Source organism: Triturus cristatus, chromosome 1_1 (genome assembly GCF_964204655.1).
Source record: "Triturus cristatus chromosome 1_1, aTriCri1.1, whole genome shotgun sequence".
NCBI classification, from domain to species: Eukaryota; Metazoa; Chordata; class Amphibia; order Caudata; family Salamandridae; genus Triturus; species Triturus cristatus.
Window position 1 is genome coordinate 686,487,906 of NC_140579.1, and position 27,367 is coordinate 686,515,272.

Sequence of the window (27,367 nt, forward strand, 5' to 3'; positions counted from 1 at the left end):
GCTCTTTGCTCTGCACCAGTATTGGGCACACCGGATTACTCTAAACCCTTCTGCCTCTACGCCCATGAGCGCTCAGGATGTGCTCTCAGTCCTGACCCAAATTCACGGCACCAAACAACGCCCATGCGCTTACTTTTCGGCCACCCTAGACACTGTGGCCCGAGGTCTGCCCTCTTGCCTTAGAGCGATTGCAGCAGGGGCCGTCTCTATCCGACAAAGTGAAGGGATTGTGTTGGGATCTAGATTGACGGTATTAGTTCCACACACAGTCGATATATTGCTGAATCAGACAAAGACAACACCTCACTAGTGTACAACTAACAGGATACGAACGTACGCTGTTAGCACCCCATATCACGCTAAAGAGATGTGCGACCTTAAATCCTGCCACACTCCTGCCCACACCAGATCCCGACATCCCAGACATTCCACATGACTGCCTCTTTCGAACAGAACAGTCTAAGGGGCGGGTAGACTTAAAAAAGACACCACTCTCACGGAACAGGATGGGCATTTGTGGGTGGACGAGTCTTGTATTAAACTATCAAACGGTACCACATCTGCTGCCTATGCCGTCACCACTACCAATACCATTGTTGAGACTGCACGCATACCTCAGAAATCGGCCCAGGCCTCAGAACTTATAGCTCTCACCCGCGCTTGTATCCTTAGCCAGGATCTCGCTGTCACCATCTATACCGACAGCCAGTACACCTTTGGAGTAGCCCACAGTTTTGGTATCCTTTGGAAGGAGAGAGGGTTCTTAACATCACATGGTACGCCCATTCAGCATGGTGACTTAGTCACTGCATTGCTCCAAGCATTGACACTACCCAGAACATTAGCTATTGTTAAATGCAACGCACACAAGAAGGTCACAGACGAAATAGGATTAGGAAATGCCGTTGCTGATGAGACAGCCCGGGCTACTGCACTGGAAAGCCGTTGCTGATGAGACAGCCCAGGCTACTGCACTGGAAAGAATACATATCCTTATGTACATAGTAAAATCCCAAGCAGAGAAGTGGCATGATGTTAGACAACAGATCCGGGACATCCAGTCCACTGCCACCTCTGAAGAACTTCAACATTGGGAGAAGGAGGGCATGCTTGATGAAGAAAATTGTTGGCGATCCAAAGATGCAAAACTTTGGAAATTGCCAAATGCTTATCTCCTCCCATTGTTGAACATGACTCATTTGCCAGCACACACCAATGCTGCCACCATGACTAAAATATTAGAGGAAGTGTGGGATAACAACCAACTCCGGTCTACCGCCTCCAGGCTGGTCCAACAGTGTTTGGTTTGTCTCCGCTACAATGTAGGTAAAGGGACTCTGGTACCTCGGGCAGGATATGCCATCCCCACATCACCTTTTGAAGTGCTGCAAATGGATTATATCCAAATGGAACGATGCAACAACCTTAAATATGTTTTGGTGGTTGCGCGTTCAGCAAATGGGTGGAGGCTTACCTGGTTAGAGACAACACTGCCCTAACCACCGCCAAGATATTGCTGAAGGAATTCTTTCCCCGCTACGGCCTTTGCCGAGTCCTATAGAGTGACAGTGGGAGTCACTTCATTGGAGAAATAGTCAAGCATATACTATCAGGATTAGGGGTTCAACAAAAATATCATGCCGCGTTCCACCTCCAATCAGCAGGCCTAGTGGAAAGATACAATGCCACGATCAAATCCAAACTAGCCAAAATAGTAGAAACTACGGTGCTAAAATGGCCAGATGCGCTACCACTGGCCCTTCTATCAATAAGATCTGTCCTGCATTCCCGCACCTCATTGACTCTGTATGAGGTGGTCTTTGGACGCCCAATGAATATCTGGGGCGCACCCCCCGCTACCGCATTGTCCGATTCCCCTTGTGAATTGAGTGATTATTTGTCCGTACTTACACAAACTTTGTCTTCCATTCATCAGCAGGTCCAGGAAGCATTGCCTGATCGATCCACCGGGCCAGGACATGCCATCCTACCGGGGCATTTTGTTATGGGGAAAAATCTTGCTCGAAAGAAGACGCTGGAACCCCAGTGGAAAGGGCCCCTGCTAGTCCTTCTGACCACTAGAACGGCCCTGCGAGTGGAAGGCAAGAAATCCTGGATCCGTGCTGTGCACTGCCGGAAGATCCCCAGCATCACTCAAACTGATCCTACCTTGTCCACCTACAAAGAAGTTTTAACGTGCGACCCCCCCTGTGTGTGGTCTCCCAGAACTGGAATTATTCAAAGATAACACCGTGCCAACTAAAGAAAGATACAATCTCCACCCACGCACGGCCTCTGGAGCTCCAGCGACCGGACAGGGGAGGGGAGCCAAAAGTCGCAGGGCGGTAGTATTAGCTGGAAGGGTGGATTGGTACTCCAGGTAGCGGGGTACTGAGAAGCCTAGCCAGGAGAAGCAACCACCAGCTACTGGCGACGCGTAGGGCTCACCTTTTCTCTCCAACAGCTGTACAGCCCAAAAGAAGACTGATTATGACAAACAACGAAACCATGGAACTTTCCAACAAGAAGATAGCACTATGTAACAAACTGCATAATAACAGGTCAATAGCTTTGACGACAGTTCTCCTCCTCACTATTATCTTTGGCATCCTCTTCTGGATCCTAGAGGAAGGGGCACCAGCCAAGGATACCATACTGCCCACTGATGCCACGCCTCCTGAACACTCCCATGTCTCCTTGTCCCCTTATCTCCAAAATAGGCGACAAGAGTTTTGGAACAATACCTTCATCCAAATGTTGAATCAACATAATGAGGTATTGAATAAAATGAACTGTTGGGTCTGTGGTCTCCTGCTTCACTCCACGGAGAATAACATACCCTTCCTCCCTTACTCTTACTCTATACACGCCTCTTGCGCTGCCTAGATGTTGCTCATCATGGGCGCCCATCGGTCCAGCGGCCTTGCCGACATCACTCTCCAACAATTGCAAGACGAGTTCTGGCAGAACAAAACGGGCAATGCTGTTTGTCCAAAGAACTATTCTACACGCATGTCTGAGGATGAGAAGGAGGAAATGCTGGTATTCGACTCTACTAGTAGAATACGCTTCTCCAGCTTCAAAGCAAGGACACCCGCCAAGCGGACCCAACCGCTAGCTGTTGTTCGCATTCCAAGACTAATGTGTATCAGAGGCTTAGGTATTGAGTACGTTGGGGACAGCTCTTGTGTTGTGACAACAACTCTGAATACAACATCTCCACCGCCCCTTGTTGCCTCCCCAAACACCTACTTTGTGTGTGGAACAAAGGCATACACTTGGCTTCACGAGAACTGGGGAGGCACATGTTACATAGCTTTCCTCCTTCCCCCTGTCTACATTGCTTCTCCTCTTCATCATCGCGCCCGCTGCAGAAACGATGTGGGTGAACAGACAGACACAACCTCTCAACAATCCCTGGATACCATGAAGGGCATCCTTCCCTTCTGGGGACCAATGGCAAACAGCGGAGCCATTCGCCACCTCACCAGAGTCATGGAAGCCACCGTCAACATCACAGCTGGTATTTTGGCCAACAACACTGCGGAGCTCCAAGCGGTACGCCTCGTCACTCTACAAAATCACATGGTCCTTGATGTCATCCTAGCTGACCTCGGAGGAGCATGTCGCATCATCGGCACCAGCTGTTGCGTGTATGTTCCGGATCATTCATCATCTGTCTACGAGGCTATTTCCGCACTCCATCGAATAGCCTCTGACCTCCATCAAGATACAGACTCATGGTCCCTTGGTTCTTGGACATGGCAACTTCTGCTGACATGGGGATGGAAGGTTCTAATGATCATCCCGATACCTCTTGCCCTGGTTCTCTTTTGTTGTCTTTCCCTTCAATGTGGTCCCCCACTCTGTGGCCTCTGCGCAAATGCTATCAAGTCAGTCCCCGTAAATGCACAGGTCAAGAACGATAAAATAAGGACTGAATGTGAGACACAGCTATTGATGAACATTGTAATTGACTAAAAAAAAAAAAAATGGTTTCGCTTATGGCAAAAGGAGGGACTGTGGAAAAGTAGGTCTGTTATCTTGCCATTCACTCCGCCATTTTGTGCTATTCCCTTCATGACTGACCTTCTCTCTCTTTCACGATCACTCTGGAGCTCCACTTTTGACCTCCCACATTTCTGCACGGACGCTCACACCCTGTTCGTGCTTTGACCTGCCACAAACTGACCAGCCCATGCTCAACCAGTCGGACAGGGAGTTTCCCAGATGTTTATCGTCCTCACCCTGCACACTATGCCCTCCAGGTGTCCAACAGCTACCATTTGCAGGCCTATCAGATTGACCTCTGCTTGCTGTGTAATCATTCCTCTCGCCTGTGCCCTGCAGGGGTCCAACAACTACCATCTGCGGACTTATCCGATCGAACTTTACTTGCCGTATAAACATGCTTTTCGCCTACATCCTGCAGGGGCCTCACCGCTACCATCTGTGGACTTATCAGATTAACCTTTGTTTGACATATAATCATGCCTTTTTCACCTATGCCCTGCAAGGGTCAAACAGCCACCACCTGCTGATTGTATCATAACTGACCATTGCTTGTCTGTAAATTATGGGTGTTTGTTATTGTTCACCTAGCACGCACAGGGTGGGGATGAAGGGTATATAAGGTGCAGAAGCAAAGCACTCAGCAGATTGCCTCCTCAGACAAGCTGCGGGTGTCTGTTGCCGATGCTCTCTCTCCATCTCATGAGATTGTAATAAATATCCTTTCTCTAGGCGCTCCAGTGTTGGTCTCAGTTTGTATCCCGGACCCGTGGACGAAGGGTGAGCCTGCACCTTTGGGTGGTCCCCCAAATCCACATCATCACAGTGTCTGTGCCTAAATAACAACTAGGACTATTACGTACCTTAATTATGCTCCAGTTTGGCCCGCGCGGATCTGCAGTAGGCACATTCACCCACTGAGCTATCTTACTGGAACTAGCACGGCACAGAGACCGGAAGTCCAGGAGGCTTAGCAGACATCAATAGCTGGAGGCTCTTCAGTGTGTGGCTTTCAGCAGTTTCCCAGATAGGGGGTAATTTGTCTGAGATGTCAGCCTAGAGCCAGAGCAATTAATAGATGGAAGAGATCTCTGTGTACAGTAAAAGATCAGCCAATGGATCCGGTCAGAACTAAAAGGTGAGGCAGTAAGAGCCGCGTCTATACAAAGAGAGAAAACAAGCATTTGCAATGCAATAGGTCTTGCAATTGCGAGATTTTGAGCTATTGGCATTGTAAATGACAATGCCTTTTATTTATGTGTTTAAAAAACCTACAATAATAAAAGGCATTGTCATTTACAATACCGATAGGTCAAAGTTTATAAAATGCGAGACCTGTTGTATTGCAAATGTTTGTTTTCAAGCGCCCCATAAAGCATTTTCACGCTAATAGAGGCCACGCCCCTTTGTTTGGATGAGGGGCGTCTAAAGAAAGGTTCGCTGCCGCTGTTAAAGGAAGGATCGTTCTGATCTGTACTGGGAATATTTTCCGAGCTATGGAGTTGCAGAAATGTTTCGCAAATACGAGAAAAAAAATCTGATTGAACTGCATGTAATTTTTCTGGTTACTTATTTTAGATTCTAAAATGTGCTTCTGGGTAAAAACAATTACATGGATTGGGGGTTGGGGGTTTGGTTGAAGGTGATCTAATGTGTCATGTAAGTGTCAGTAAAAACATGGGACACCGCATAGTGTCAACTATATTTAAAGATATACTCCCTGAAAAAGCATTAAAATAATTCACTACCAAATCCTTTATTCAAAAATGTCACCAAAACTAGACAAAAAAAGAGCTGTTGAACGAAGATTGTCCCTCTTCAGTGTCCTGGTCTAATGGCAGTGTCATTTGTGATATTTCCATAGAGAGAGTGACACAGACATCTCTCAGCGATGTTCTAAACACCACATACTCTCCGTGTCCTGTCTGAATTATACCCAACTATCCAGGCCCTCTACACAAATTATTTTATTTGATCACTTTTGTCTTAGTTGTTGTTAATTAACCTATTCACAGAAAGAAAGCTTAGTGAATCACTAATCTTTTTTCTGCAAGTAAGAGGTCTTTCTCCTGAGAACAAGCAACAAAGCAGAAGGGCATTTACCTAGAGAAAATGTGCCCCGAATTATACCCAGAACTTCAAGTTTAATTCACAGATAAGGTACAACTACCCATCAAAAAAGCATGGCATTTGAGCCATGAGATAATTACCATCTGGCACAAGGTTAGCCAACTCACCCACACACACACAAAGCTTCTTTGCAAGGCCCATGAGCAATGGTAGTGCTATGCTACTCAGCCACTAAAAGTGTAACAGCTCTACTGAGAGGGACAAGTACTCTCCACTAAAGTAAGGCAGTCTTGCGCAAAGTGTTGTTATTTTGTGGATGAACATTCAGCAGGCACGCTGAGAAGAGCGGATACTGTCCCATTAAACGTAGATTGGGCCTGTTGTACTAAAAATAACGTTCTTCTAAAGGTTGAGCAAACTTGCTTTGAAGTACTCCTAAAACCACATCACGTGTATGTTGCACTCCTCGTGCCTGGTCTGTGGTGTTGCATGCATGTTGCACTCCTCGCGCCTAGTCTGTGGTGTTACATGCATGTGCATGTCGCACTCCTCGCGCCTGGTCTGTGGTGTTACATGCATGTCGCACTCCTCGCGCCTGGTCTTTTGTGTTGCATGCTACACGTGCAGGGCGCGTGCAGCAGCTGAGGGGCTGTGGAGCCCACGCCGGCGGCCGATCTTCCCACCTTTTACCTCTGGTGTCTGCCCAGGCGCAGTGCCCAGACCCTGGAGCAGGAAGAGACAGGGTGGGATTCAGACGCACGCGATTAGTTGGCTGGGAAGGCAGAGGAGGCCTGTGATTGGATCCTTCAAACAGGGAGAGCGGAGTTCAGTCAGAGTCCCGGAGAGGAAGATACATGGAAGAGAGAGACTGCAATACCAATGAGGGACAGAGGAGGGAGAAGGACAGTGAGGGACAGAGGAGGGAGAAGGACAGTGAGGGGTAGAGGAGGGAGAAGGACAGTGAGGGACAGAGGAGAGAGAAGGGCAGTGTGGGACAGAGAACAAGGACAGTGAGGAATAGAGCAGGGAGAAAGACAGTGAGGGACAGAGGAGAGAGAGAAGGGCAGAGAAGACAGTGAGGGACAGAGGAGAAGGGCAGTGAGGGACAGAGAACATGGACAGTGAGGGACAGAGGAGGGAGAAGGAGGACAGTGAGGGACAGAGGAGAGAGAATTAGGTCAGTGAGGGACAGAGGAGGGTGAAGGGCAGTGAGGGACAGAGGAGGGTGAAGGGCAGTGAGGGAAAGGGGAGGTAAAAGAAGGATAGTGAGGGACAGAGGAGAAGAAGGACAGTGAGGAACAGAGGAGGGCGAACAAGGACAGGGAGGGAGAGGAGGGAGAAGGACAGGGAGGGAGAGGAGGGAGAAGGACAGTGAGGGACAGATGAGGGAGAAGAGAGACAGTGAGGGACAGATGAGGGAGAAGAGAGACAGTGAGGGACAGAGGAGAGAGAAGGACAGTGAGGGACAGAGGAGAGAGAAGGACAGTGAGGAACAGAAGAGACTAAGGATAGTGTTGGCGTATTGTTGAGGAGTTTGCCGGAGCGGTGCGGACGAGAATAGTTTCCAGTAGTCCCATTTAAGAGACGCCGAGAGTACTAAAAAAAACAGGGAGCCACAAAAGTTCACTAGCGCTGAAGACCTTAAAGAACAGATGAAATCCAGGTCGGCAATATTAAAATATACAGATTTTAAAGGCAGATAGCGATATGGAAGGGTATCAAAGATTTTAAGAAAAGGAATATATGAAAACAAGGAATCCTTGCGTTACCAGCGTATTTCCCGATTTTTATCAGAAGTGGTAACTGCAGGCTAATGTTATACTTTGCAACCTAAAACAGAAGGCGCTCCAATTAGAACAATATGAAATAAGGAATTGATTTCATGGTAACCATACAGTGCCAAAGAGAGTCACATGTTGTCTTGAAAAAGATGGAATTATTATTGAGCCATCGAAACGCGTTGATGCTTCAATTACATAATCTGTGGAACAAGCATATCCTGCAGATAAACAATAACACAGTGTATCCAGGATTAGCTAAAAAAAGTTTTCTTATCGGATATGCTCTTTTATGACAAAGTGTACTGTCTGGGTCTCTCTCTCTAGTATTTGTGTTAGGATCATGAATGTTACTTGTATGTGACATTTTTTACTTGTATCACTGTGATGTGTATGGTGTTTTTATGACAGTGATATATGGGATGTTTTTAACAAATGAATGAATACTAAGTAATTTTATTTTTGATGTATGTTGTTTGTTGTTCATATACAGTGGTTTTGCTCTATTATATGGGCTTGATGAAGTGTGACAAGAGAGTGTAATGCTAAGGTGACAGGATAGAACTGCTATTGTGTACCCAAGCTGTTTTAGTCAATGAACCAATAGAACTTTCTACCAAGGGATAACTCTTTTCACTGTTCAACAGTACCCCAATCCCTGGGTTTGGCAGAAGAGGTCCCTCTCTTCTTGTTGCCTATTGTAATTAACTCATTTATAGAGATAAGAAGACTACAGTAAAAAAAAAAAAAAAAGTTTCAACGAAAGTTAAAAGGTGAGGGTGGCGGGGTTCCGCTTGCACTGAGCAAACCTCCGGTGAGGATGGGGGGTCTGCGCGGGGCAGATCCTCGTGCACAGACTGACACCGGCTCATTCTTTTGGAGTACCAAAACATCCACTTCGGCACCCCTCCATAGCGCCAAGAGGCAGCTCTGGTGAACAGCGACCACAGTATGTCGAGCTCCACAGCACGCATTTGGAAAGCACTCAAGAGTGTGGCGCTTAACAAAAAGAACACACACAATACATCGATATGGATATAGCTAAAACATTGGATTCGAGTGCAAATATGATGCTTTCTTGTGAATTACTGAATGAGCCCAAAACTAACAAAAATGGTTTATTATACCAAACGTCAACAGAATACACGTTGCTGTACCCTACGGCCGATATTTCGCTGACAAAATAGGCTTCCAATTGGTTTAAATTAGAAATTCGCTGGAAATAAATTATGACCCATAAATAGTATGACGTTATTCGTGTGAATTGAATAAATAGATAGACAGATAGATATTGTGTAATATCGTCCTATACTTCAGTCAAGCGATTCCGGACAGAGTAGATTGGAATCTTCAACAGACATTTTCATTTTGGGCAGTTGGTTTGAAAATGCGTTTGGCTGCCTTTAGTAAACAGAAAGGAAGGGCACATAAGTGTAAATTTAAGACTATATATTTTCAGATAAAAACACCCTTTAGTTTATTTTAAAAAAACACACTTTACATTGGAGAGATTTTTAAGGCTGTTCTCTGCAGGGCGCTTGAGTAAGAAAAATCGGGCTGTGTTTGGATTTCACAAATAGTTGATGAAACAATAGTTGATTAAACAACGGACAAAGGACTGCAGAATGGTTTCCGTATGTCATTAACACAGTGAAACTCACATGTCACACAATTTCGTACAATAAAATCAAATAAGCATGCAATGTGTGTGTCGGCGGCGTAGATACATACATAAAATATTTACAGTTTTAAAAGGTATACAGAAATATGCATGTCTGATGAATGTGATTAATTTGACGAGCAATGTCTGCAGGTCATGTTCAGCATTCTAGATAGTTCCCTTAACATGGGTATTTCTCATCAAACTTACTGAACACAATGTCATGATTTGGTACTAACCTGTGATATGTGGTGTGTGTGAGTGTGAGTGTGAGTGTGAGCGTGAGCGTGAGCGTGAGCGTGAGCGTGTGTGTGTGTGTGTGTGTGTGCGTGTGTGTGTGTGTGTGTGTGTGTACACACACAGATATGATGGAATCTGAAAGATCCGTTCGTAGAGTGAGCCGAGGGCGGCGAGAGGACACTAAAACCTGCTTCTAATAACTTCCCTTGGCTTTGAGCTGTGACTAGACTGCGGTATTCGTAGGCGATGATTCCACCGCGGGGCAGTAACAGCGCACTAGGCCAGGCGCCCTTCCCACGAGAACGGAATATGGCAAATGTCCATTGAAGCAAGAATGTGGCGTCGCACCGGAGCTCAGACAGGTGCGATAGCTCAGTGAGTCAAGTGGATTTGAATCCTGGGCGGGCCTTTCTGCCTTTCGTCCTTCGGAAGTCGTTTAAAAGCGTACCATTGAAGTGGGGTATTGTACGGGTTGTTTTACAGTGCTATGAACCGGCAGAGGTGTGACAGCAAGCGCTAGAATGAAATCAGAGCGTTAGGAGCAGTCTGTAAAGTCATTGTCACGACAGACCAGCCTGCCGGCACATCTCTCTGCAAAAAATAGGCACATAAGGGGTCACACTAGGAGTCCGGCATTAAAGATAACAAGCATTGACCGTGCGCGAGCGGCTGCGAGACGCGATATGTGGTGGGGGAGGGGGAGAAGCGGGAGTTGTGCGCGCGCGCTAAAAGAAAAAAAGGCGAGTGGGGCGCGCGCGAAGGCGCCTCCGCTCATGCATGTGCGCGTAACCGCATGCTCCATGCCAGCAAAAAGCATGTGGTAGGACTTTTCAAAGCCCACTACTAAATGTCTCGAAGAGCAGCGCAATGCTGGCTCTGGCGAAACCTAAAAAGGAGCAGAGAACAATGAAGGAGTAGAGAGAGATTTACACAAGGAGAACTAGGAAGAGGGAAAATAGGTAGTAGATGGAAAAAGGTAGACAAAGAAGGAGAGAGGAAGAGACCGATGCAAGAGAAAGCAAAAGTGCTGAAAGGAAAAAGAAAGGCATAGAGAACAAGAGAATGGTGCAAGGTGTACACAACAAGAGGGCACTCCAGGAGAAAAAAAAAGCACAGACCGAGCAAGAGACCTCTGCAAGGAGTAAGAATAAGGTGTTGACAAGATTGAGGAAAGAAGGAGAGAGGAAAAGCAAGGGCTGGATACAAAGGGAACAACAGAAGGGTAAAAAGAAACAAACGGACACAAGAAGAAAGAAAGGGGCAGTGAGAGCGCAAGAGACGTACACAGAGAAAGAGGTAGGATAGAGAGAGCGGCCAAGAGACAGACAAGGAAAGGCAGAAGCAGCAACAGATGGACACAAAGAAGGGTAAGACGGAAAGCAAGAGAGACAAAGAGAGGGGGTAGGAATACAGAGAGAGCACAAGACGGGTACAAGGAGCGAGACAAAGTGATTGAGAGCGAGAGAGACAGGGAGATGGGTAGACGAGTAAAGAGAGCAAGAGACATCTAGTGAGAGGGTAGGGGTAAAGAGAGACGGGGAGAGGGGTAGAGAGAGCTACAATGAGAGACAGAAAGGTAGAGTCAATCACAGTCCTGTACTCAGACATGCAGATATGACGCAAGCAAGCACTGCGGTAGGTCCATCAGCGCAGTTAAACAATCCTGGGATCCAAATCCAGTTCAGGAGAAGAGGGTTCAAGAGCTCTAACCCAGTTTACAGTTTGGTCAGCATCTCTACGTATTTATGGGCAGGTTCAAGCTCTCTCAACCAGTATACCTGTAGGATGGCTACAGCACTCCGTAGGATCACAACACAGTGTTTCTCACACCGGACTTTGTGCGCAAAGTAGCCATTACATTCTGGGAGTTGTAGTTTAGTATGCTGCAATTTAACTAATTAAGCTACCACGCCTGGCAACAGTGACCTGTAATTGAAAAGCCCAGGTTTGGAAACAGCATCCATGATTATTTGTATTGAAATGCCCATATATTTTAACTTTAATTACGGATGCACGTGGGGGCACGGCACAGACTTCAGTAGTTGATCAGCCCCACCCCTCCCCTACCCTCCCACGTCAATCACATACAAAGAACAGCTGTATAATGAATGTCCTTCAACCCCCCCGGAGGTCAGAGGCCTCCAAGACAAGAATCTGTATAATCGCTCACAAGTAAAGGCCTGGGGGTGAGCTCATGGGATGTAGATCAGCCATGCATCCGGTCAGCTGTGCCAACACCCTGCAGTCGCGGGAGGGGGGTTCAAGGAATAAGGAACTAGGAATGACAGCTTCCTCTCCAGCCACCGCATTCAATGCCCCCTCCCACCCCACCAAGCAGAATAAGCGAGAGGAACCGTGGCTTGCGGGCCCACAGGCACAGAAATGGCGAGTCATACAGTATCAGCAACGAATCACATACCAGCCGAACTCACAGTGACAATTCATACAGGATCAGCAACGAATCACATACCAGCTGAACTCACAGTGACAATTCATACAGGATTAGCAACGAATCACATACGAGCCGAATTCACTGTAACAATTCATACAGCATCAGCAACAAATCACATACCAGCCGAACTCACACTGAGAATTCATACAGGAGCAACAACAAATCACATACCGGCCGAACTCACGGTGACAATTCATACGGGTGCAGTGACAAATCATGTACTTGCAGAACTTATAGTAACAATATATGCAGTGGAGAATCACATGCCAGCCGAACTCACAGGGACAATTTATACAGGTGCAGTGATAAATCACATACTTGCCGAACACAGTGACAATTCACACAGGATCAACAACAAATCATTTACCATAACTCTCACCGACAAATCATGTACTTGCAAAACTGGCAGCAACAAGCCACCGGGCTGGAGGGGGCTCCATGCAGAGAGAATGTATTTGATCATTGTGTGAGAGAGACAGTGGCTGCCCACCTTTACTAGGAAATATCCATGTGATATTTGGGGAAACGGCCACTACAACGCGGCTGTTTCCACGCATAACCATAACCACGCATGCATTACAACGCATGCGTGGTTACAACGAAAAGCCTTTACCACGCATACCTTTACTATGAAATTCGTAGTAAAGGCATGTGTGCTAAAGTAAAAAGAAAAAAAAAAGGGGGGTGGGGGGGGGGGGGTCTCCCCCCCCCCCCCCCCCCCCCCCCCAAAAAAAAACGTGGGATTAAAAAAGAGGGCTTGGGGGTCATCCCCAAAAATAAAATATTTAAAAAAAAACGTACCTGATTCCGTCAATTAAAGAGAGATATGGAGGCACTCCACGTCGTTAGAAGAAACGGAAGGACACTTTTGCTTCCTCTTAACGACGTGGAACATCACCAAGGAAGATCGAGGAGAGGAGAGGTAAGGGGGAATGAGGGGGTGGTGTCCCGCAAGGGAAAAATTTAAAGAGTAGATAATAAGTGCGATATCCTTTAACAAGAAAATGCCATTAACATGCATAATTTAACAACGAAAATCGTTGTAAAAGTATGCGTATTAAAGGCATTTTCGTGGTAAAGGATATTCGTGGTGATGGCATTCGCTTTGTAACGCATGCGTGGTAAAGGCATGCGTTACAACGGAATGCGTTGTAAAGTCATACATTCGATATTTGTATAATACAAACCTAGACAAGAGGCGAAAGAGCCTTGTAGAGGGCCAAAGAGAGTCAACAAGTTACTGGAGGGCATCCCTGGGTGCTGAGAGTGGAGATGGATTGTTACTTTGCCGTGAAGTAGTGTTCTTCGAAGAGGTGTGTCCTTAGCTCTTTCCTAAACTGAAGAATTGTAGGGACAGTCCTGAAGAATATGGGGAAGTGTAGCGCCGAGAGCAACCAGAGGTGGTGAGCTTGTCAACCAGCTAGGTAAGGGTGCTGACCGTGATGGCTTCTTTGATGATGCGGTACAAAAGGGGGTGGTGATGGACGGAGCATCAGAACCAATCAAACACTCACACCCAGTCAACAGATCTGGGTTTGATCCATCACCGTTCTTTAGCCCACTCTGCCACCCCAGTTCAGACATGGCCATATGCAAATCAGTCTGACCCTGTGCCTCATGGGAACAGTCCAGCCCGAACTGCCAAGCCATGCCTTCCCAGGACCGGAAACAAGCTTCCTAGGACCGGTTTCTGGCATTTCAGCCGTCTTCAGCCAGGCTTGCTTGAATCCAGTGGCAAAGTGAGCAAGGGACTCACGTCTGAGCATACCCTGCCAACTTATGGCGAACAAAGCGGTACAAAAGGGGGTGGTGATGGACGGAGCATCAGAACCAATCAAACACTCACACCCAGTCAACAGATCTGGGTTTGATCCATCACCATTCTTTAGCCCACTCTGCCACCCCAGTTCAGACATGGCCATATGCAAATCAGTCTGACCCTGTGCCTCATGGGAACAGTCCAGCCCGAACTGCCAAGCCATGCCTTCCCAGGACCGGAAACAAGCTTCCTAGGACCGGTTTCTGGCATTTCAGCCGTCTTCAGCCAGGCTTGCTTGAATCCAGTGGCAAAGTGAGCAAGGGACTCACGTCTGAGCATACCCTGCCAACTTATGGCGAACAAAGCGGTACAAAAGGGGGTGGTGATGGACGGCCATGTCTGAACTGGGGTGGCAGAGTGGGCTAAAGAACGGTGATGGATCAAACCCAGATCTGTTGACTGGGTGTGAGTGTTTGATTGGTTCTGATGCTCCTGGGACATGTCCGAGTGACCAGACTTTCCCTCGCCAGCCAAGACCTCTGTCTTACAATCCAGGTACTAGTCGCACCACCCAGGCATCATCTAAGTAGACAGACTGTTTCCTACCGTTTAGGCAAAATGTTACTGCTAAGTAAATATAGCAACCGAGCATATCCTCCCACTCAAGAAGGCACTCTCCATTCATATCGCCTCTGGGCACCTTTATTTAACTCAACCCAAAACGTTTGTGGGGCGCCGACCAAGATTGTCGCACAGGGCGCCACCAACTCTAAAGCAGGCCCTGACAACGGAAGTGATTAAAAGGACAAGGCACGTGCATGCTCAATCGAAAACAGATTGCAACATCGGATACCAGCCCTAGACAGTACTGGGAAATAACCGAGAAGTTTGTAGCGAGATTGCTGGTTTGAAAAGCAACACAACAACTTCTTATACTCTACCAGTCTGCTCCGTCACTGTTCTCACACTAAAAATGTTCTTTCCTTCAGAATGTAATACACTAACATTTATAAAGCGCACAACAGTGCAAACTGTAGTCGGGTGCAAATGCCGATCTACATGTGTGGGTGCCATGAGGGACTTGAGGACGAAACATAACAAGCATTGGCATAGCCAATAGGTCTCGCTTTTGGGATCTTATAAGTATTTAGTAATGCAGCACTATTTCCTTGGTGCAACAACAGCAACTGTTGCATGGCTAAGCACTTATAAGGTTCCAAAGGCGAGACCTATTGGCTATGCCAATGCTTGTTTGTTAGGCATTTAAAAAATGTAACCAAGTGTCCAAAAGTTGATATTTAGACGCAACTTAAAACACATTGTTTTAAAGCTACATTAGGTAACTGAGGGGATGAAAATACGTGGAAAATCTGGCCTATTCCCAGACCACTGAAAATAGTTCCTTGAGTAAAATCTACTGGATATATTTCCTCAATGAAAGCTATGCTATGTTGGAAGAAATTCCAGGCACTGGTTTTGCCTTTAATTGAGCTTATTTTCAATAATACACAAGGTTTATTTCCTGTCAACATTTGGTATTTACAGTATTAAGAAAAAACAAACTAGCAGAAAGCACTGCATACAAAACATGTTAATGTTTGAGTGTTATAACCAACTCTTCTCAGCTTTATGTGCCTTTCAAAGGCAGCTGTCTTTCTGGATATGGGATTTCAATATGCGCCAGCAAGCAACTTAAACAATAATATATAAAAAAATATGCATGATACTGTTTGAGGCAGAGGCCTTAAGACAGTCCTCCCCTTACAGTATTTTTGTGGCAATATTGCAGTAATGGAAAGACGCACATAAACCATATGTCTGTGTGTATGTGTATGTTTGCCTGTATGTCTGTATATATGTATGCTTTTCGGTGTAAGTGTCAAAGTGTGAGTTTTTCAGTATGTCTAAGTGTGTTTGTTTGGGTATGTTTCTATGTGTGTGTTTGTGTATGGGAGTATGTGTATCGTGATGCATGTGTCTCAGTGAGTATGTGTCTGGCAGTGTATACAGGTGTCTGTGCCGTATTGGAAGAATTAAATCCGTTTACATTACAAAAACACCTGAAAAGGATCGAGATTTAAAAGCAAGCAAAGTGGTCGAACGGTTATGAAAAACAACACTTGTATTTCGATTGAAAGCGTGTGACAGCGTGCCCTTCTGTCGGCACACTGGACAAATTGTTGATTTGATCTGCTTTTCGGTTTGGGGAAAATCGCAAAAAGTGAAAACATTGCACGGTTTTTAGGTCTCGAAACTGAAAAAAGGGAACAGGGCTGGTGAAGGTGCGCTAAAAATGACATTGACAGTCAATAGACAACATAGGCGAGTGCTCCTGGTTTTGCCCATGCTTGTTACAAGGCAAGGATGCACACTCATAAGGAGGAGGAGGCGTGGCTGCTTCCTAAGTAGTACCCGTTGGCAAGGTATGATAACCAATATTGATCAGTTTCCGGCCCTCCATAGGACAAAGACTCGAGCTGGGAGCACGGACACAACCACAAAAGAATCTTCAGGCTCAAACTCAAGTTAAATTATTAAAGCAAAATATTTGTCATTGCAGCATTTGCTTCATAATGTACTTATTTGATTTATGATGAAAGTACTTTTCTGTTTTTGAGACACCCCAATTCCCAAAGCAGAACAATGATGATATTGTAAGAATTGACTCCATTTACATTACAAAACCACCTGAAAAGGATCGAGATTTAAAAGTAAGCAAAGTGGTTGAACGGTTATGAAAAAAACACTTGTATTTCGATTGAAAGCGTGTGACAGCATGCCCTTCTGACGGCACACTGGACTAATTGTTGATTTGATCTGCTTTTCGGTTTGGGAAAAGTCGAAATAAGTGAAAACATTGCACGGTTTTTAGGTCTCGAAACTGAAAAAAAGGAGCAGGGCTGGTGAAGGCGCGCTGAGGGAATGAGGCATAGAGCTGTCCTCCCCTTGCAATAACAACAACTAAAGCATCGGGAATCCAATTCCAACAGAAGAAAAAAATGCATGGCATTTTTACAGCATGATATACAACGATAAATAAAAGCGGGCAGTGATGCGTAAATAAAATATACTACTCGCTTTGTTTACAAAACAAAATTAACATATATAACAAATGCCCCACCCTGCACATGACACGTAATAAGGACCCGATGTTCAAATTACAGTCACTTAAAATGTAATTTCACAGTCCATATTTCAGACCTGTGCAACTCTGTGGTTTAGACATGGTGGCTGATTGCTTTCACACAACTCAAGTCAGTAGCCATTTGAAACGTAACCAGCATTGCGCGGCCGTGAAAGCTAAAGTAATCGCGATCAAAGTGAAAGTGATCGCGAGGACGGGACGCTCTGTGTGGTAAGCACGCGAGTGGTGCACGCGCAGCAGTGACTGGCGGCTGCGCGCGTGAACGCAAGCGTTAGACCAGCGAGGTCTGGTAGCACTTTGGAAACCCGTATACTAAATGTCTCTCCGAGCAGTACATGCGCTAGCCCAGGCGAGACCTAAAGCTAGCTCATGCAACATTTGTGGAATGAGAACAGAGTTGGCGTGAGGGGGTGGATTTAAAAAGCTTGAAAACTAGCACTGACAGGCTTCGGTCTCTTCAAGGCTTACAACAAAGATCCAAATTACAAATAGTAGAGAAAGCTCTACAGATTGCAGTACAAATACTGTTCATTCATTACCTGTGAAGGGCAGGCCACTAATAGAGAGCATTTCTCATTTGGAAAGCCTGTCATTTTTACACACACCTAACTGTAAACAGAATTCTGCATTTTGTACAAGTTGTAGATGATCAGGTTGCATCTCCAGAAGACCACAAAATAAGAAGTTTGAGCAGCCCAATCTAGAATTAACTAAGGTAACCCCTGCCATCGTATGAGTATCTGCAGGGCGAAAACCGAGTGGGCGTATTTTAAACCAGCAATCCTTGGGCACTATTGATAAGTGAACCAAACCACATACCTACAGCTCATGTTCTGGAAAAAGTGCAACCTCTTGTACTGGAAAAGTGCAACCTCATACTGGAGGAGGAACTAGTAAAATGTCTTGCTCTAAAATGGGTAGAGCAACATCATGAATTCTAGAACACAGCATCCACTGTGATGTTGTGGAGGAGATGAGGTGCAAACACTTGTGTTGTGGGGGTGCTAAGCCCTTTGGGTTCTAGAAAAGAAGCAAATTATCTCGTGCTCTGGGATGGGAGGGTTCATGTTCTCCAGGTGGAAGGAAAATGTACAAGCCTCAGTAGTGTTCTTAAGAAAGGACAGGGTCCAACGTTCCATGTTCTTCAGAAGGATCATCTCCAGACCACGTTTCTCAAAAGGGAAAGTTTCCTATTAAGTTCAGGGAAAACAAGAGCATAAACCCTCATGCTTTTAGTTGGGAAGTAGGTTGATAGATACCTCGTTTTCTGGAAGAGTGTAAACTGTTTGCTCTCTGGGGAATGTAATCTCTTGTCGGCCCTAAGGAGAAGTGAGCTAGTGAAACTTTCTTGCCATATAGGAGGGCAGGTTTTTACATCACATGTTCAGAGAGGAGGAGAAAAGTAAAAACGTGTGCACTGGATGGAGGTAAAAGCATATGCCTATGTGGTTTGGTGTACAGCCAGTTCTTTCACCTCACCTTTTGGGGTTGGGGGATCCAAACGGCAAGCAGGGGCTAATGGATCAACAGTGGTGGTTGGGGTCATTTGGCATTGGACTCCTTGGATCTGTCTTCCTATGACTCTGCATACTAGGCTTGTGCACTTGACTCTGAGGGTAGGAAGGGTAAGCAATGAAAGGCTGCCGAGAAAGGTAGTGAGGAGGGCAAGAGTTCAGAACTCAACATGCAAACAGCAGTTGCTATAACATACTGTTGAGCCCAGTACTTATCCTTGGCAAAAGAAAGTACATCACAGCAAAACGAAATGCTACACAGCCCAATATGGACTGTTATAGGGTTGCAATCTCAATCACAAATCCTAGTTAAGTGTTACACCCGCTACAGTGCCCTCTCCCCATTCTGAAAAGCTCTCCCAGAGTTCATGGAAACCTATACAAAAGTACAGGTATAGACACAGATTAGGCATAAGTGCAGTTTGCTTCCCATGGGATTACTCGTTGATCAGTTCATTCAATTCTTCCCATGCGTGATCACACTGGCAACAGTTGGTGTTCTCTCGACAGATTTACATCTGCACAATCAGTTCTATCTTTCACATTTAGCTCTTTCCCTATCTGCGCAAGGGGATGCAGAATGTGCAGCACTGGCGGGTGCTGTCATCAGACCTGCACCTTGAGTGTCGGCAACAGTGGCACAGGGCATCATGAGAACCTCTCTTTGGACTTGGACGACTGGAGAGGGGCCAAGCAGCGTGACAGGCCTGCTTGGTGGTTGCTCGTCATTGGCAGATGTAGTCTCTGGGCTGGGATCTAACGGGTGCTCCTCTTCGTCAGCATCAGTCTTTAATTCAGCTCCAGAAGGGTGCTTGTCTTTGGTAGTTGCTGCCTCCAGGTCACAAACAGGGTTTCTGCTTCAGCGGGCAGCTCCCTTAACCGGGGCACTAATGTAAAACGATGGTGGCACCAACCGTTAGGGCATGCTGCAGGGGTGCTGGACGACATGCCTCTTCACTCGGGCTTGATTTCTTGAGACACCACACAACACCAGTTCGCTCTCCTCCTGTAGGGCCCGGCCTTCTTCCCTCCATGAGCAGGTAGGCTTCTAGCATTAGGCAGATCCTCGGCATCTCCGGAAAGTTAGAGACTTCAGGAGAAGTCCCTTCACTTCCTGGAGACTAGCTGTCATACAGACCCCAACCCGGCCTACACAGCTCCTCTTCATGCACTCTGCAGAGCATTTCCTTCCTTGGTCAAGATGAAGTTGGGAGCAGTAAAAAGTAGGGTAGTCTAGGTATTATTTTACACTCATATTTGATATACAGGAAGTGGTCTAAGGTTTTGGAACCAGTCTGAATTCTTACCAAATGTCATTTTCTGGCTGTACTGCAGACACCGTGTTTATGGAAGATGAGGCTGGCTCTGAGCAGGAGTATCCAAAACAAGGGTACATTGAAGTGTAAGATCGCCGTATCTAGCCGGCATCAGACTCCCTGAAGCAGCACACTAGGAAAATCAAAAGGGCAGGCCCTTCCTACAAACTCTCATCCTTGATAACAGAATCTGCTGTCCCACCCCTCACTTCCACCAAATGGCAGTGCTAAGGAAGAATGAATCAGCAGTCTCCTGCTCAAAGGACCCAATTACATTTCTACGGTGGCCCTGCCTCCACCCTCCAGGACTATTGTATCTTGGTCTCCATGATCCGGCCACAGGGATGCAATTGGTCTGCTTAAACTACCTGGGGAGGCGCTATCTACCCCCCAGTCTGTACCATGCACAAACAAAGGTGGGTCATACAAATGGATCTCACTGGGCCCAGTACTCCAACTCTGACCACATTCAGAGTATGGTTTCCATACTCTGTACTGTACATTCAAAATACATACCGGTAGTCAGCACACACGGGGTCACACTAAAGGGGAACCTTACTTGAGCTGGGTCTGTGGACTGCATTACTTTAAAGCACAGGAAGGGGTCTTGTCAGAGACAATCATTTACAAAATCTGGTGCACTGCCCGCATTCCTGTCCCAGTGAATACCTATCCACTCGTACTGATGGATAGATGAGGTTTAACCCCTGGTGTCACAGAGGCGGGTTCTTTGACTTTTAAGGAGAGCTGTGGAGCGCACGAGCCCTTTGGGTTGTGAACGGGGGAGGGGTAACTCTTTAGGCGGCAGATATGTTCGTTACACTTAGTGTTGTTCTCGATGAAGCACTAAATCCTGGGGACGGGGGAGGAGGTGGGAAGAACAGTAACAAGGCGTATGGCCAGGTACTACCTACCCCTCTCCTCCCCATTCAAGACCCGTGACAGGAGAGAGGTTTTTGGAAGCGGTGGGTGTGACACGCCCGGCCGTATTTATTAAACAAAGATTAATAAACATTTATCAAAATTACAATATTTACATAATGTAGCAGAAAATATACTTTACACTGATTACAGTTGATAAGTACAGATGTCAAATGGTTAATCTTAACATAACTCTAATACAAAGGTTTCCTATCGATATCTAACATATCTTTCATAATCATTACAATCTTTATTTTCTGCGTACCTAATAGAGCCTACGGCAAGGTCACTAACTGGTGTCAGGTCCTTATCAATTTCTAACCACGCCCTCCAGCCGGAGTGCGCATGCGCAGAGGGCCCGTTCACCGTGAGGGTACTCCCCCCCCGGTTACCCCCGTACGCTCTGTACCTGATCTCCATAAAGGGGCCCTTGCAGCTGTGTGCCATTTACTGGCACCGTTGTGCACGTGCGGGATGGCCAACCAGCCTAGAGAAAGCGTGACTCCCTCCTCCCCCGCACCCAACTGCCCCTGGAGTTCTAGGAGAGACCACTTGTCCCTCCCACTTGAGCGACCCCATTCAGGAATGGCGCCACCCTCTAAGGACCTTAAATTTACTGCTCACCAATCATGACCTTACCGCCTGACCAAAATTAATCATAAATACGACGATTGAAGACCTGTGGATGAACAAAAGTAGTATTTCTACACAACCTTTCAAATTATCTCATTATCCAAAGACTAATAACATCATACTATTCCCTAAGTAATACACTTAAAAACCTACTTGCTTTTAGGGGATGGTGGGTGGGAAATCAAAAGTTAAAGCCTCCTAGCGAGGCTTGGGGGCAAGCTGGGGAGCCAGGAGCGAAGAGACAGACTCCTGTGCTCCCCAGCCCTTTATAGCCCTTGATGGCCCGGCCAGGGCTACTGGCCGGACGTTGCCCTTTCGCGCGACCCGGAAGTGATTCTAATCACTTCCGGGTCACGCCTCCAGGCCAGGACCTATGGGGGAGGAGGCGCGCCTGTAGCATCACCAATGTGCGCGAGTGGCACGCCTCCCGTTCTGTAGGAGGGGCCGGCTCGACCGCCATACCTTTGGCATGGGCGATGCCGGCCCCCCCGTTCTATATGGCCAGGTACTACCTACACCCCTCCTCCCCATTCAAGACCCGTGACAGGAGAGAAGTTTTTGGATGCGGGGGCGTGACACCCCCCGGCCGTATTTATTAAACAAAGATTAATAAACATTTATCAAAATTACAATATTTACATAATGTAGCAGAAAATATACTTTACACTGATTACAATTGATAAGTACAGATGTCAAATGGCTAACCTGAACATAACTCTAATACAAAGGTTTCCTATCCATATTTAACATATCTTTCATAATCATTACAATCTTTATTTTCTGCGTACCTAATAGAGCCTACGGCAAGGTCACTAACTGGTGTCAGATCCTTATCAATTTCTAACCACACCCTCCAGCCGGAGTGCGCATGCGCAGGTGGCCCGTTCACCGTGAGGGTACTCCCCCCCCCCCGGTTACCCCCGTACGCTCTGTACCTGATCTCCATAAAGGGGCCCCTGCAGCTGTGGGCCATTTACTGGCGCCGTTGTGAACGTTCGGGATGGCCAACCAGCCTAGAGAAAGCGCGACTCCCTCCTCCCCCGCACCCAACTGCCCCTGGAGTTCTAGGAGAGTCCACTTGTCCCTCCCACTTGGGTGACCCCATTCAGGAACGGCGCAGCCCTCTAAGGACCTTAAATTTACTGCTCACCAATCATGACGTTACCGCCACAGGCTAGCATAGTTGACAGACTATCTATCCCCCCTGCGCTCACTAGAAGGTCATCTCATGCAACTCAGGCCTCCCAACCACGCCAAAATATTCTCTAGGAACACCTCATTGCCTACTTTGGACAGGTGAACGCCGACTTTTAGGAAGCACGGTTCACCCCTAATGCAACCATGGGCGATGGTCTGTAAGTGGGGAGCCCTGAAAAGTTTCTCAATCTTATTATTTATTCTCCTCGCGGAGTGATTCAAAGCCTTTACAGATTCCCCTCCCATCCATTGGAATCGGGGAATCATCTGCGGCCACCCGATAATGCAACCCTGGCAAGTCTTGGCTAACCAGCCTATTTCTGTGACGATAGTTTCTAACAAACCTCTTCTCCCCAGCTTTGCTAGATAGTTTCCCCCCAAGTGCAGTATGATTATATTGCGAGGAGCCCCACCCTTCCTTAATAAGTCCAGTATGATACCCCTGAACTGACTGAAACAGAGCCCCCCTTTCCCATGACATGTTATTTCAATACCCGCCTGCCGTGCTCTGTCCCTATAATTTACTATAGAGAAAAAGTTAGACAGACGCCTTACATATGAATGGCCTACAATCGAAACTGTCTGTGGTCTTTCCCTTGGTGTTGATGGTCCTTGCGTTGCCCAATGTTGCGGTTGTGATGTCCTCAGTTTCCCCCCTGCGTGACAGGTTTGAGAAACTGCAATGAAGGCAGAGAAAGACACGTGCATCAGCGTTTTGTGAACCACCTCACTCACAGCATATGTAATCGCACATATCGTTTATAACAATTGGAAGCCCATCTCCCGATCCTCTGTACATTGCTGTTCGGCAGACCTCTGGCTGTTGCTTCAGTGGCAGCACCTATCCTAAAGGAGTGGGTTCCAAAACTGTCTGGATTCAGACCTGCCTTTTGGATTGCCATGTCCAATACCCTTTTGAATTGAAAACGTGTCAGTGGGACCCCATCCGCATGTATCAGCAAATGCCCCCCTTTGACACATGGTCTAACCTGCAGGTAGCTCTCCACCTGTGAAAGAGGACAGCAGGGGTTACCTTGTGCCCGGTGTAGTACTACCCCATCACCCCGAGCCTCCTGGTCAGTCTTGGACTTCCTAATTGATATTAGTAATGTGTCACCCTTCACCCTACTGCGGTCAAACTGTAGGCCGCCGTGTATATCAAGTTTGTTTTGGGCCACTAATTCCCCAATCCTTAAAGCTCCGTAAAAGGCTAATGAAAATGCTGCCGTGAACAATCGTTCTTCCCCCTGATGTGCTGCAAATTGCGGGGAGGGCTGCTAGTAATGACGTCTGGAGCTCCACCCCAATTGGCTGCCTTGTGTCTGGGGCCGACCCTTGGAGGCGTTGCCAACCTTTTAGAGCCTTCCTCACCGTAAAACTGTTAGTGGGATCCCCTTTGTCGCTGATCTGGGCAAAGAAGATCGCCGCCACATGCCGCTTGGCTGCTGCAGCAGAACGCCCATCGCTCTTTAAAAAACCCAGGTACTGAAGGAGCGCGCCAGTGTCGTGCCACCTCTCAGCCCACCCCATTCCCAAGAATGAACAATATTGCCAGAACGCCCCTTTGTATGCTTTCCTGGTCCTGGGTGCTAGGCTAGCTGCCACGAGGTGGAGGCACCAATCTGCCAGAATTGTTCTGGGAAGGAGGTGGCATGGGCTGCCGCTGCTGGGAGGTGCGCCCTGAAAACCTGCATCTTAAAGCGAGAAAGTGCATCAGCAGCATGATTAAGGACACCAGGCACATGTTTGGCTCTAAATTGTATATTCAGCTTCATGCATTGGAGAACAATCTCCTTCAACAGGCGGAGAATCATCTTACACCGGGCTGCCTGGTGGTTGATGCATTCGACGGCGGTCATGTTGTCTGACCAGAAGACCACTGACTGATTACACAATTGTTCTGGCCATACAGTCAAAGCCACCCAGATGGGGAAAAGCTCGAGGAAACCGATGTTACCTGTCAAGCCGTTCTCCACCCACCATGGAGGCCACCGTTGTGCCACCCACTCGGTACAGAGTATAGCACCAAAACCCTCACTGCCCGCGGCGTCAGTCATTAAACCCAACTCCGCGGAGGCAGTGGGCGGACCGGGCCACACTACTCTGCCATTGAAATCCTGCAGGAATGCCATCCAAATCCGCATGTCCTGCCGAACCTCAGCTGACAGCCTTGTGTGGTGATGCTTCTCCCTTAGCCCAGCCATGGCCTGGGAAATGGATCTGCAGAAATGTCTAGCCATCGGGATAACCCTTAAAGCAAAATTCAGTTGCCCTACTGCACGGGTACTCATAGTACGGCCCGGCAAGCCTTCCTTGGCGGCCCGCGGACCTTGCAGACATCGTACCCGTGGTTAAAAAAAAATAAAAATAATGAGTGTTCCTAAACGCTGCCGGTTGCACCAGCTTGACTCTGACTCTGCTCTGTGGGGGCCGGGCGGTTCCAGGGATAGTCAGAGTGGAGCTGCGGGGCCTAAGAAGAGGAGAAATACAACAATTGACATGCAAATGGTCTTTTAAAGACCTGTGAAGTGCTCGGCTGTTGGTGTGCGTTGGAAGCTGCCTCAGCCGGCTGGCACACACGCAGGGTGAGATGACAGAAGAGGACATAGGGAGGGAGACAGAGGGAGAGGGAGGGAGGGAAAAGGACAGAGGGAAAAAGAGGGAGGGAGAGGGAGGGAAAAGGAGGGAGGTACAGGGAGACAGAGGGAGAGGGAGACAGAGGGAGGGAGACAGAGGGAGAGAGGGTGACAGAGGGAGGGAAAGGGAGGGGGAGAGAGAGAGAGAGAGAGAGAGAGAGAGAGAGAGAGAGAGGGTGACAGAGGGAGGGAAAGAGAGAGGGTGACAGAGGGAGGGAAAGGGAGGGGGAGAGAGAGAGGGTGACAGAGGGAGGGAAGGGGAGGGGAGAGAGAGAGGCAAAGGTAGGGAGAGAGAGAGAGAGAGAGAGGGAGACAGAGGGAGGGAGAGAGAGAGGGTGACAGAGTGAGGGAGGGGGAGGGAGAGAGAGAGGGTGACAGAGGGAGGGAAAGGGAGGGGGAGGGAGAGAGAGAGGGTGACAGAGAGAGGGAGAGAGAGAGAGAGAGGGTGACAGAGGGAGGGAAAGGGAGGGGGAGAGAGAGAGAGGGTGACAGAGGGCGGGAAAGGAGAGGGTGACAGAGGGAGGGAAAGGGAGGGGGAGGGAGAGAGAGGGAGGGAAAGAGAGAATATATCGGGTCTGGAGGCTCAGTGGGCGTAGGCGTCCGCTGCAGGAACCTGTGTTCAACCTCGTGGTCAGTTTTTTTGTGGCTCTAGCCCCACCCCCTCCCCCACTGACCCCGCCCCCACCAGTGCGGCCCTCGGCTACAAACCACACTGTAAATTTGGTCCCCGAGAGAAAGTTTGTGAGTACCCATGCCCTACTGTCTGCAGTAGCTGATGAAGTGTGACCTTCTCTTTGCTCAAACATAGCTGTAAAGCAGCTCGGAACTTGGTGACTTTGTCCATGGGTAACCTAAAGCACCTCTGAATGGAATCCAACTCAATGCCCAGGAACTCTATCATCGTTCCTGGCCCCACTGTCTTTCCCGGGGCCAAAGGAACCCCAAAAGCCTGCATGAGCGCGCAAAATTCCTGCAGCGCCCACCCACACTCTGGTGAGTCCCGTGCCCCCAAGATAAGAAAGTCATCTAGATAATGCATGACCCACTGATGCCCTGTCTTTTGTCTGAAAACCCATTCCAAGAATTAACTGAATCTTTCAAAATATGCGCATGACACAGAGCAGCCCTTTGGCATACACATATCCATATAAAAACTTCCTTGAAATTTAAAACCAAGCAGATGGTAATTTGCTTTTCCGGCCATTAAACAGTAGAAACGTGAAAAACCCTGGGTACCTTAAACACAGCACACAAAATTGCAATAAGGCTTTATATTGCTAACCAGCCAACGTTGATTGCAGAATAGTATAAGAAAAAACCTTCAGAGAGGACCCACAGCGATAGTAATGGTGTGCAGGGACAGTAGTTTAACTGATAACGCTCACCCTTAACACCACATACAGAATTTGTACCCCCTCATGAATGGAAGCAAGCAGCCCTCAAATGTACTGATTGCGTTAGCAAAATTAAGCACACATCAAAGAATGTTTTGCACTTCCACAGGCTAAGTATGCTGATAATAACAGTAAACAGCCCTGCTCAGTAATTGACCCTGCTTCTGCAACATATATCGCCGACCTGCACAGCTCCTAAATGCACACAGTAACCAGCCCCACTTTTGAACGATGAATGCCCGTCAATCCAGTTCTCAGACGCTGACTCCAAACCTCCCTATTTAAAACAATTCCCGCAAGGCAGGCACAAGCAGCAGGTGGAGCATGAGCGCACTCGCTATGCGGCCGGGGCATGGAAGATGCCCGGTAACTAAAAATTACAAATCCTCCCCAAGCCTTCTTGCGCGTGTGCTTAGCGCGTTCGCACGGTGAAAACCAGACGCTTTTAAATTGGGCGCCACTAGCGAACACAATTAGACCGTTAAAGTGCACAATGCGCGTGCTAGCACCGATGACTAACCTTCGCTCGGTTACAACACGCAGGCAAATATCCGTGCGCGCGCTTGAGTGCCTCTCGCGCCACCTCCTCCCGATACCTGTACTGTCTCCCGGACCGTCTCGCCCAACCAGAATCTCCGCGA

The 27,367-nt window shown here is 47.5% G+C and overlaps 2 protein-coding genes across 8 annotated transcripts in view; one reads left to right on the forward strand and one right to left on the reverse strand.

Annotated features, from left to right (window-relative positions):
* LOC146870885 (syncytin-1-like) overlaps positions 1–4,744 on the forward strand; it is a 401,244-nt gene extending 396,500 nt beyond the window's left edge. Inside the window, exon 7 of one of the 2 annotated variants that reach the window (XM_085647113.1) lies at positions 1,937–4,744. In XM_085647113.1, coding sequence (XP_085503239.1) covers positions 2,887–3,981 — 1,095 coding nt within the window. In that variant the 5' untranslated portion in view covers positions 1,937–2,886 and the 3' untranslated portion in view covers positions 3,982–4,744. The remainder of the gene's footprint in view (positions 1–1,936) is intronic. The other variant, XM_085647114.1, reaches the window with a different exon arrangement.
* LOC146870886 (matrix metalloproteinase-14-like) overlaps positions 1–27,367 on the reverse strand; it is a 350,496-nt gene that overhangs the window by 299,860 nt on the left and 23,269 nt on the right. The gene's annotated exons all lie outside the window — the stretch shown is intronic.